Source organism: Cydia splendana, chromosome Z, assembly GCF_910591565.1.
Source record: "Cydia splendana chromosome Z, ilCydSple1.2, whole genome shotgun sequence".
NCBI lineage: Eukaryota > Metazoa > Arthropoda > Insecta > Lepidoptera > Tortricidae > Cydia > Cydia splendana.
Window position 1 is genome coordinate 18,013,337 of NC_085987.1, and position 12,454 is coordinate 18,025,790.

Below are 12,454 nucleotides of genomic sequence, written 5' to 3' on the forward strand. Positions count from 1 at the left end.
TAGTGAACGACACGCTAATGTCTCTCTCTCTCTCTCTCTCTCGCTGTCGCACTAATATCGACGACTGATAGAGAGAGATAACCGTTTCGTTCGCTACAAGCGCAAACGATTGGCATCTTAGCTCGGCCCTCTGTTCTTTTCCGTGATAAAGTACCTTCGATAACACTATAGAACGGCCAACCAATTTGGTTAGTTGGTCGCTTTAGAGCCATGTACAGTACAGATGTGGAAGTTGTGGAAAGTGAAAGTTTCCAAGAAGTTTTTGAAATGGAAAGCTTTATTTCTCATACAAAGATCACTTTGACCAGGTCGTAGCTACGTCTATCTCTCTCTTCCTAGCTATTTATTCTCACATGGTGGTGGGGTCAGCTCTCCTGCTTAACCTTCTCCGCTTCGCCCTGTCCACGACATCGTGCTCGGATAACTTGCAGTCACTCATGTCCTTTAGCACTACATCTTTCCATCTTGTTCTGGGTCTGCCCTACTAGATCTTCGACCTGTAATGGAAAGTTGTAGTGCCAAATTTCCTACGTAGTCAGAAGGCCTTCTTTTTACGTGACCATACCATCGCAGCCTGGTCTCCTGCATTTTATCGGCGATGTCGCGCACGCCTACGCCTCCTTGTACGTACTCGTTATGGATTCTGTCAAGCCTGGTAACGCCGCACATCCACCTCAGCATCTTCATTTCAGCGACTTACGTGTCTTTGAGTCGTTGCCCACGTCTCGCTGCCATACATAAGAACCGGCCTTAGTATACTTTTGTATACCAGACCCTCCTTGAGTTTGACCGGCACTCTTCTGTCACACGTAACACCAGTCACTTCTCACCATTTTAGCCAAGCTGCGGCTATTCGGTGTTGAATGTTGCATCCACATTCCCAGAATGGTGCATCATACTACCCAGATACTTGTACTGATCGCACATAGTGATTAGTTGCCCATGGATGGAAATTGGGCTAAGCATATCCCTCTACATCTTTCGCTTCATGTAAATAATTACATCACCAAGAAAAAAATAATGAACAAACACGTATAGTTACTGCGTTTATTAATCTTAAACAACTACATAACACAAGTACTTACATTAACACATCTAACAAATTTATAAGAATAACACTTTTCAGTTTCCATTCATAATCTTGCCCGATAGATTGCTTTTGTGCTTTTTCTTTTTTCGATGTGATGTATCATTAAGTATCCTTATTTTATCAAATGACTTCATTATGTATGAGGTACTTTTTCTCCTCAAATCTAATAGAATACACATAATTTTGATTTATTGGTACTGGTAGTTGTCCAAAATTGCGGAGTATTCTCTGGTATACCGCCAGCAACTGACTCGAATATCACCGCCTGCACGCTGGCTGATAGGCTGCACCGCCGTCCCGGGCCCCGGGCACAGGCAGGCTCGTTGTCCCGCAAACGTGGCACTACGTTCAACGTTGACGATGTCACTGTCAGTATGCCTCCTATCGGGAAATCGTTTGCGGTGCAACAGCTTGGTTTGAACGTCTTCTGGCTCCACCGTTCAATCATTTAATTCAATCATAAATAAGATTGGATTACATAAATAATTGTTGTGCATTCGCTTGACAGTTGTCAATATTGACAAAGTTCAAAGCATTTTTCAAATAGGTAGGTAATGAAGTTAAGTGTTTTATGGAGGTTTTTATTACGAAATTAAATTATTTTATAAACTGTTTCCATTACATAGAAAAAAAAGTTTTTTTGAGTTTGTCAACAAAACATAACGTGTCATTGCACATTGAATGAGTTCCGATTTCCTAATAATAAGAGCTACTTTTCTCTGTACTCATTTTTAAAATAAATTGTACTAAAAGGCGCGTACCAAGACGTCCCGGTACCATGACATCTTACGCCAGATAAGCGAACGTAAAGCAATGTGAAAATCCATTGCTTGCTAAACTTGACTTTAAATTAAAATTTCTCCTAAATTAAGAATTTTGAACCATCGGGACCACTTGGTGGTAACTTTGGGTACTCCAAGGAATCTCCAGTTTGATTTTTTGCTCTTATTACAGGCCACACCCGTATACATAGAAAACACCCATGACTCGGGAACAAATATCTGTGCTCATCACATAAATAAATACCCTTACAGGACCATCGGCTTCACAAGCAGGGTCACTGCCCACTAGGCCAGACCGGTCATCATATAAACAAATACTTCTGTTAGTCTTCGATTCAATGTAGATATTTTCGATTCCTGCAGCGTAGAACAAAGAAAACCGCCGATCCGATGTTACGTCAGCACGCGTAAAACTACGTAGGGTTAAAAAAAAGCAAACAGTAGTGTATATTTAAATTTATTAGTTATGCACTCCCGTGTTACTCATCAGTAAAAAATATACAAAAAAGTGCATTAATATACGTATTATAATTTAGGTAGGTACTTTGTATAAGTAATTCCTTACAGCTACTGGACGGCACAAGGATATGGAATGTCAACTTAAAACTATAACATATACTTACATTGCTAAAAATACACTATATATCGGTGGTTTTCACGTAACATTGCATTGCTGTAAAATAATTAAAAGGGTTTGAAAATTCCACACAGCTATATAAGTAACTGACAATGAGGAAATTAATGAAGACAACTAACTAATTTGTTCAGATGCCTGCCGAATTACAATCTGCTGATACCTAGCAGACTGTGACGGATTTTGCCTAATGTTCTTACATATGAATTGTAATATTTGTTCAAATTTCATTACTAAGTGTTAGAAAATACAATTCGTACTTTAAGGAATAACCTCTAATTCGATGTGGACTCTTTATAGTTGACTGATGAGTTTGGCAAATCATAGTTATTTAGTCTATACTTAATACGAATAATTAATTCTTAAAGTAGTCTGGCTAATCATTCATTATAAAGATTATGTCACGGAAAAAACAATTCGTTTCTACTTTCATATCAGAACATTTCCACTCCAAATCAAAGGATAAACATGTATTCTGTTGCTCTTCTACTGAAAAAATGAATAGCCAGACTATAAACACATATATTCACTGCGCCGGGGGGCAAAGAAATTGGGTACGTAAGTTCGTCACCCTAAACAATTGACACACGATTAACTAAACACACTGTATGTAAGTGTAGCTGCCGGCAGTGAACGTCTTAAAGGGAAGCGCCCACGGGTCTGCACCATCATACGAGTGAAATAAAAAATTTCACCACACCAACGCGAGGAAAAATCAAACTGTAAATCATTAGGTACAAATTTAGATTTGAATGAACGCTATTAAATTTGACACGAGGAAACAACTCAAAATTTGCATCAAAATACTTTGGCACTCTTTTGGATAAAATGCAACTTTCTCGGTTGAAAGAATCACTTACTGAAGCATAAACTTTACGAGTGGGGCCGATTTTTTAATTTCGACCGCTCGATTTCGTGTATTTCGTTCAATAATATCTCATCTCATTTAAATTCTACTAATATACTTGGTCAAGCAGATCTTGTCAGTAGAAAAAGGCGGCAAATTTGAAAAATGTAGGCGCGAAGGGATATCGTCTCATAGAAAATTTGAATTTCGCGCCTTTTTTTACTGACTAGAATTGCTTGACCATCTATAGAATTGAAAACGAGTGGTGAATACCACTCGATTCCCAATTTCTATCGCTCGTATTTCTAAAATTAGCATTTCTCCGTTTCCCACAGATTTTCGAATGACGAAATCGAGCGATCGAAATTCAAAAATCGCCCCCTTGGTGTGGTGAATAACAAATTCCTTGCGTGATAACTACCTAATTATAGAAGTCTGTCATTATAGATATTAGATATGTGGTCATAATAGGTGACTCGACAAGTCTAATGCAAGCCCGTGGTTAATTATCTTAAGTAGATATACCTAACGGTAACTTATTATTAAATACGGACGCAAAAAAGCACAACACGACAAGTAAAGCTTATATGTTAAGTCATGAATTCAATTGAACACACTTTTTGTTTGTTTCCATACGAAATTTTCACGCACAATCTGACTAGATTGGAATACAATGTAGATCGCGCTTTTGTACAATAATGTTTGTACATAAACTACAGTAAACACTGAATGAGTTTTCAAATGTAACATTAAGTAGATTCGGGTAATTCCGATTGTCTAAAACTGTCGGATAATTCCGAAAGAGGATTCTTTATGATGGAATTAGGGTGGTTATCGCCTGATTTTCGGAAACTTACAATTACAAATATTAAATGCTTCTTTTCTCAAAGTGGTCCATTTTAAAAACATTCAGCGTTATTTATTGTGTAGGGCGAATTATATCGTATGGAATAATATTTTTTATTTATTTATTAAGTATGAACACTGTTCCGTCAGCACGTGGCGTTCGGTAACAGCCATCCACACTTTAATGTCTCCCGAGCGTTGGCGTATAGTCAACGCTGGGGAGACGCTAGTGTGGGGTGGCCCGGGTGGCCCTATGAGTCAATTGGCCCGGACCTTGACCCGGAAAACCACTGTGATACCTACACTAAATAAACCACTATGATTAGCTACTAGAAAAGTGGGTTAGGTTAGCTTAGAACTGCGACCCTTACAGAAACGAAATGCTACCAGAAAAAGGTGACGAAGTGGATTCATTATAGGTACTATATCTTGTGATCAGTTAAATACCAGCCAATGGCATTTCAAACAGCTTTAAGAAGTCGATTTTATTCTATTAAAGATTATTTGTTAAGTGATGGATATTTGAATGTAGTAGTTTTTAGGGTATTTCATTATTGTATTTTTTGGACATGTCTAAATTATGGATGTATCTATTGACGAAAGCTAATAATAATTAAAACTTTGTTCAATTAGATAAATTAAAGATTGTTTAGATGAGCCAATTTTGGTTGATGTATTCTATTTTCAAAATACTAAGTACGTACCTACACCTGTTCGACTGTGTAAACTGTGTTTTTGTAGTTGTGACAAACTTTTGTTCTGTCACTACATTTCTTTCTTGGATGAGTTACTTATTACTTCATTAAAGACAAACGAAGATAAACTGTGTCAGTTTAGCCTGTTTAAGGCAATTAACACTCGCATTCAGTTCTGAAACAGCAGTAAATACTTTTTACACGACTGCCCAAACAAAAAGAGTGTATTGTGACTGGTACAAAATGATAACTATCTGCTGGTAGGTTCTTTAACAAACTGTAAACCTTCAAACCCGAACCACACTTACCAACGGACTGTGGGTTAATCGACTTAAATACGGTAGGAGACAGACAATTTCCCCTTTATACCGTTATCGAAAATAATAAGAACAAAAAAATAATTACTGCCCGCAGCATGTGAGCACGTGACGCTCCTTATATGCCCGCATGGTCGTGAACACGACCACCGCCATCCAAAGGGCTACCGACACCCAGGAGGCTATGATGGCCAACTGCAGGAGCAAACCTGTGTTTATGTAATATTCCCCTTGAGTGACTATGCCGTTCGGGTTTTTCTGTATGTAGTCCATATAATCGTAAATAGCTTGACAGCTGAGACGGAAGTGAATGGCGGTTGTTTGGTCTCCGGCAGCACGAAGTTCCTGCAACATATTAATTGATGTTACAAAATAAAGAAAACTAAATTTATTCAGTCCAGTCGTCTGCTAAGTAAATTACAAGTATGTACATATTGTTAACGATCGTTAATAAATTATTAATAATTATGTATAATAATACTTTGTCTCGAATTGCCAAAAAATATTCTGTTTTACAACGATTGTGAAAGTAGATTTCTTATTCTATTTTTAAATACAATATATTGGTAACGTGGAACGGGTAACTGCGGTTGTCAGTTGGGTTATTCCCACTAGTTACTGGTGGAACTTTTACCACTGGTAACTGGTGGAATTTATGTAATAAGCCCTTGGTGTATGTAACTTTCTGGTACCATGGTTCCTATTCCTAACGGGAATCATCTAGTCATCTACGGGTGACCTATCAAATTGACATAACTCGTGATAAATAAGATTTGTGCGTAAAAATATCAGCATTCATGTAATATATACTTATAAGAGTAAGGTGCAGGGGGACCATTTCGACTGCGGGGGAATTTCAACTAATCGAAATATCTCGCATGTTTTACATTATTACTAGAGTCACACACAACACATCTTTTTCGCTATCTGGACATATATGACACTAGAGTTAATAATGTAAAACATGGAAGATATTTCATTTAATTGAAATTACCCCACAGTCGAAATTGACCCCTGCACCTTATCTAATTTTGTAAAATAGAATATCTACATTTAAGTGATTAAGTATTAATTAATCGGTGGTGCACTAGCTGATGCCTACACACTACATGGCAGCAACGGTGCTATGCTAAGTAGTAGGTAATTCATTAATGTTAGTTAACTTATTTATGATTTGATTCTGCGAGTTTCACTTTAATTAGTGAAATACCTAATAGATTATATTATTTATCTAATACCTTTTAAACGAGCAATTCTTGTTTATTTATATATATATTTCGGGGATCTCGGAAAGGCCTCTAACGATTGCGATGAAATTTGCTATATGGGGGTTTTCGGGGGCGATAAATCGATCTAGGTCTTATCTCTGTGAAAACGTGCATTTTTGAGTTTTTATTTGTTTTTATAAGTTCGATCCCACGGATATTATATAATGAAACACGCACGTCCTCTGGTTCTAGTAGGCGGGCCAGCCAGCCGCGTGACAGGCTGATTACGCAAAAATATTTACAGAAAATGCAAAATGTTATACGAGAATATCATAGAAGATTGAATGCAGGCAAAGGCTAAGAGGGGCAAAGTCAATGTATCTGTTGAAGAATGAAGATTCAAATCTGTTATGTAGCGTTAGTTGAACAATGAACATTTCAATGGCATGTGTCAAGTTTACGTAACTAAGCACGTTGCGACAACCGAACGGCTGGTGTTTGGCATTCGTGACAAAAATATTGTAACTTGTTGTCATAGCAAACAGCACCATTTGATTAAGCAATTAAATAGGTATACCGCGGTCAATATTGCTACTACTGTAAACCAGGCGAGAATGAGGCGAGATCTGTTTACTAGTCCAAGTCTCCTTCTTCAAGGCTCATCAGCCCATTATTGTGCTTCATGTGGGCTTAATAAACTTATAACAGAATATTTTGAATCCATTTTTTTTATCTGTTTCTAAATCTGTTCTATTACCTAATATCTAGATACAATTATTTTTGAATAAATTCTTGCAGTGGTGCAGTACTATAAAATTTGTTTTCACATCACCTAATCAGAAAATGGATTTTTCTTCCCTGATAGGAGGGATCAAAGTGGCTTTTCTGTTCAAGGACATTTCATTGCCAATATAAAATATTAATATAATTAACTATGAACATCGTATGTACAGCCTGGCAAAAAAGAATAGAAATTAAAAAGTGGCAACACTGTAGTGTCAACACTGAGATTTTTTTATTTTCCTCATAGTTGATGTGAAAAGCAGTATGTGTCACACAGTATCAAAATTATTTCGTCTTGGGCGTTAACTCTTGAATCCCTCATTACGCTCAGGGATTCTACTTAGAATCCATCGCTTCATTCAGGATTCAATGTACGCCCTTGACGGAAATATATCATTTTGATCCCTTGTAACACAAACTACTATTTCCACACTGTATCAACTACTTGTTCTGTGCTATATCCTGTTATATCCCTTTGAATGTAAAAACTGACAGCACTTAATTGCACGATGTCCATGTGGGTGTGCCCTGTACAGTGCAGCTAACTAAACAATCCTGGCCCTTATTGCAACAGTATAAGGTTCACTAAGGGTTACTTAACTGATGCTATTTGGACAAAGACAGCTAAATTAGGTCCAATTAAAACTGCTGCTATGACTAACCTGACAAAGGCAATTTTGACTACTAGACTTTTACACCTCTAATTAACTTTAGACTGTTTGTTAAACTATAGTTTATGTATTTGTTGAGATTTCCTTTTTTGGTCCCTTTTTGCATGGTGTTAAATACTTATATACTTAGATACTTACTTAGTAAAGTGAGGAAGGAGGAAGACATTATAGTTAGTTATCCATAAAATTGCCAGAATAAAGGTGTTAAAATGTATTATTTTTATGCTATTGTAGGAAAGCAAAGAATGATAAACATATATGTGCTAACTCGGAGCATGAATACTAAAGTGTACTGTAAAATAAGTAAATAAAGTGTAAAATAAGACATTTAAAAATAAATACCGTGACAAGGTAGCTTCGATACTGGTTACAGGTTTTAACAAATCCATCTGTTATAATAGCTGCATGAACCAAGTTGTAAATACAGAAAATTGCACCAATAGTAGCTGACGGAACCCAGCAGTAGATTACAGAATCATTGCGTTGGGCCACTCTAGCCCTTGATGTCACAACTATTGATTGCCCCTCTCTGTAACATAGTTTGAATTTTATTTTATATCAATGTTAAATTTGGCTAAAACCTTAGTTCGGGATCATCCATTAATTACGTCACACGAATTTCTAGGTTTTTTGACTCCTCCCCCCCTCCTTGTCACACTTGGTCACATTTTGCAAATCCCTCCCCACCTGGTGTGACGTCACATTTTAGGCAATTTTGTTTTCAACGAAATCAGTAATAGTAACTCGGCATTATTTTTTTTTATGAAAATATAGTTTTGGTAAAAGAAACATTAGTAATTTTATAACACAAAACCAATTAGGAACGAAAATTACTTCCAAAAACTCATTATTTAACTGTACAGTGAATAAAAAAATATATATTAATTTTCGGTTACTGATGAAGTTAAAGTGACGTCACAATGTTTGTGACTCCCCCCTCCCCCATGTCACAACATGTCACATTTCTTGACCCCTCCCTCCCCCTAAACGTGTGACGTAATTAATGGATGACCCCTTCTTAGTATTTTGTGATAACAATAATTGAATAATATTTTCACTCACATTTCCTGCATAGAGGCAGACTTTTCATCCTCATATCTGCCAACATTGTTTATACAAACTCTGTACATGTGAAACAGAGCCATGATTATAGCATATATTAATATAGGTACCGGTGCCAAAGTGGCATACATGCACCTGGAGTGGTGGCCCCCATTAAAGTTTCTATATGTAGTGACGCCATAAAATATACATCCACAATTAGTGTTCTCAAAATAGTTCCCTGGACAGACATTAAGCGTCGTGCGCCAATGGTTAAAAGGGATGGCGACGAAGACCACCGCTATCGTGAGCAGCAGCGCCAGCATCCCGTAACATATGCACAGGCGTTTCTCGATTACGTACTGATTCATTATGATTACCTGAAAACAAATGTAACTAATTGGACCATAAACACTGACATCAGTGAGTAATAGAAAAAGATAACGATTTACTATAAAAATAGGTGTGATCCTGCAAATGATTGGGCAACTTGCTAATATGCTAAAGATGAATCTACTTACCTTACAAAGCGTAACTTCCTAGTAACACGAAATTTATATTTTAGAACTAATGCGTTCTTATATGAATCTAGGACAACAAACAAAATAACTTTCTTTACAAGTTTCGCAACTTTACCTACTGACAACTTGACAAGTGTTTACGCACAGATAATAGATAAAATAGAGAGTACTATAGACAAAATACCCACACCCAAGACCCATATCTATCTTTCTTATGTTATTTCCTTCTCGCTCTCACTTATGGGTGCGACGCACCAAGGTCGCGGTGCGGTGCGATAGTGTGTTACGGCTTTTATATTGTCTTTGATATAGATTGTTTGTTAATGGTACTCAGTGTTGCCAACTTGGCATAAATGATGCCAGATCTGGCATAATTTCACTCACCCTGGCACCAAAATTTTCCATTTAGCATCTGGCATATTTTTTAGCATAATTTAGCCTAAGCCAGGTTTGCACCAACTTGGCAGCAACAATATGCGCCATCGCCTTATGTGGTTCATATTTTCATATGAATTTTGACTTTTGTGGGCGGATGGACGTCGACGGACTATATGTTTTTTTTTGAAATGGCAAATAAATTCAGTTAAATTGACCTTTGATTTTTTCGTAGATTGACATATTTGAGTTCCGTTTTGCAGATTTGATCAGAAAATTTAATCAGGTTGGGCGAAAATTGTTCCATCTGAACTGGCCTTCACTGATCTTGTAGGTATTTACCTACATACATTTACAGAGGGCCTACCACGAACGTCGATACTGAAAATTTCGAGCAACTACCTCTTTTACTCCAATTAAGGCATAATTAGATTGACAGAGATATAGTTGCTGGAAAATTTCTATTTTCGATGTTCGCGGTTATATGCCTGAAACGGAGAAGCTTTGCTCGCATTTCGAGCTCACTTGGTCAATAATAAGGCTGGCCACAGACGCACGGAATTTTCCGTACGGAATGACAGGTGCAAACCAGGGATGTTATGGAGCTCCGGTTCCGTTTCCGTTAAGGCGGAACTTCCGTTTGGTATTACACATCCGTTTCTGTTCCGGTTCCGTTATGTTTGAAACGGAAGTTATAACGGATGTCAATGCTTCGCGCGGCGGCGGCGTACATCAAAAACAAACAGGTTCATACCAGTCATTCGCTCATCGCCCCGCTTGCCACGTGCTACGCTAATTTGTTGTTAGTTTGTATACTTTGTTTTATTCGTGTTTATTAGAAATAGAAATATCGTTTATTATTTTATTAAAATTAAAATCGTATTGACTACTGACTGTGTGTAGTGTGTGTGGTGAATGATGTTAGTGTGTAAAAAAACACACAATGAAGCCGAAATCAAGTTCGATATGGAACTATTTTGATGAAGTTAGTGGGGACACGGCTAAGTGTAAACTTTGTCTAAAGGTTTATTCTAGAAAGGGGAAAACGACTACATCGTTAAAAAGTCAGGCTCCGATTCTGGTTCCGGTTCCGTTTTCGGTTCCGTTTCCGTTTTCGGTTCCGTTTCCGTTTTCGGTTCCGTTAAACTAAATTGAAAACATCTGTTTCCGTTTTCGGTTCCGATAAAACCACATCCGTTACATCCCTGGTGCAAACGAAACATGTATACCGAATGAAAATTCCGTGCTTCTATGGCCAGCCTATATTGCCAAACAACAGCAGACTCGTAACCACAAACTACTAAGAAGATACTACGTATCTCGTAACCGTCGTAACTATAGTCTGTCAAGCAATTTCCGTTAGTAAACAAAAACGACAAAAATTTTAAAAAAAGTAGGCGCGAAGGATTATCATGCGGATCATGCCATAGAAAATTTGAATTTAGGGCCTTTTTCTACTGACAAAGTACGGTGTTTTTTAGTGAATATTTTTAGACACCATATTATTTTAAGTGTCTATTTTCAAGTGACATTTTAGCATTTTTTTAGCATATTTCAAAAAACTTTGGCATAATTTTGGCATAATCTAGACATTAGTCTAGCATTTTTTCAAAATCCGAGTTGGCAACACTGATGGTACTATTGGTACTTGTGTATTCTTGTGTTGTAAATTGCTGTTTCTATTTTATTTATATTGGTTCTTGAAATTGGAAAAATGAAGTTAAACCGTAATATAAAAATACTTGGAGAACATGTCGTATTAGTGCCGTATAGGGAGCTTCATGTAGAAAAGTAAGTAGGTATTTACATATATTTAAAACTGGTTGTCATGTCATGAGCTTGGCTTTACTAAAACATTGTATTCTTATGATTTTATGCAGGCATTTTTGCTTACTATACAACCCCTAACAACTTTCAGATACCATTTATGGATGAAATCTGAAGAGCTTCAGATGCTCACGGCATCAGAACCTTTATCACTGGAGCAAGAGTACGAAATGCAAATATCCTGGAGAGAAGATGAAGATAGTATGGGCGTTACTTAATGTGCTTCACTGCATTGTGCCCAACCTCTTACAATGTGCCATTAATCTGATGATTTTACATCCGCAGAATGCACTTTCATCATCCTGGATAAGGTCAAGTTCATCAAGGATGGTGATGAAATAAGTAAGTTTCTCTATGTATAAAAAGGTTGAGAGATTGAGTAAATGTACTGTGTTACTTTTATTAGATATGGGACTAACCTTGGAACCTATGAATCCCCACTGCTACCAATACAGCCTCTTGAATTGTTACAGGTGCAATGATCGGAGACACAAATATATTTATAAAAGACTCTGACTCTTCAACAGGAGAAATAGAAATAATGATAGCTGAAAAGACGGCCAGGGGTAAAAGGCTAGGATGGGAAGCTGTCATTCTCATGTTATTGTATGGAATCAAAGATATAAACCTCAAACATTTTGAAGCCAAAATATCAATGAAGAATTTAATAAGTATTGCAATGTTTCAAAAGTTAGGGTTTGAAGAAATATCTAGAAGTGATGTATTTGAAGAAGTGACACTAGCAAAGGCTGTAAGTGAGGAGTGGACTGAATGGTTACAGAAACAATATTTGTATCAAATACAACCACATTAACAT

General features: G+C 37.0%; 2 protein-coding genes across 2 annotated transcripts; one reads left to right on the forward strand and one right to left on the reverse strand.

The window, feature by feature from the left end:
• Window positions 1–2,361: 2,361 nt before the first annotated feature.
• Window positions 2,362–9,565, reverse strand: LOC134804480 (uncharacterized). Its single transcript, XM_063777528.1, has 4 exons — window positions 9,436–9,565; window positions 8,936–9,294; window positions 8,216–8,402; window positions 2,362–5,556 (listed from the first exon to the last, which is right to left on the reverse strand). Exons 2-4 carry the CDS (start codon window positions 9,283–9,285, stop codon window positions 5,296–5,298), a joined length of 798 nt encoding a protein of 265 aa, XP_063633598.1. The 5' UTR covers window positions 9,286–9,294; window positions 9,436–9,565; the 3' UTR covers window positions 2,362–5,295.
• A 1,902-nt stretch (window positions 9,566–11,467) lies between these two features.
• On the forward strand, window positions 11,468–12,454 carry LOC134805256 (alpha/beta-tubulin-N-acetyltransferase 9). The gene is made up of 4 exons (XM_063778569.1): window positions 11,468–11,601; window positions 11,729–11,838; window positions 11,923–11,979; window positions 12,111–12,454. Exons 1-4 carry the CDS (start codon window positions 11,525–11,527, stop codon window positions 12,449–12,451), a joined length of 585 nt encoding a protein of 194 aa, XP_063634639.1. The 5' UTR covers window positions 11,468–11,524; the 3' UTR covers window positions 12,452–12,454.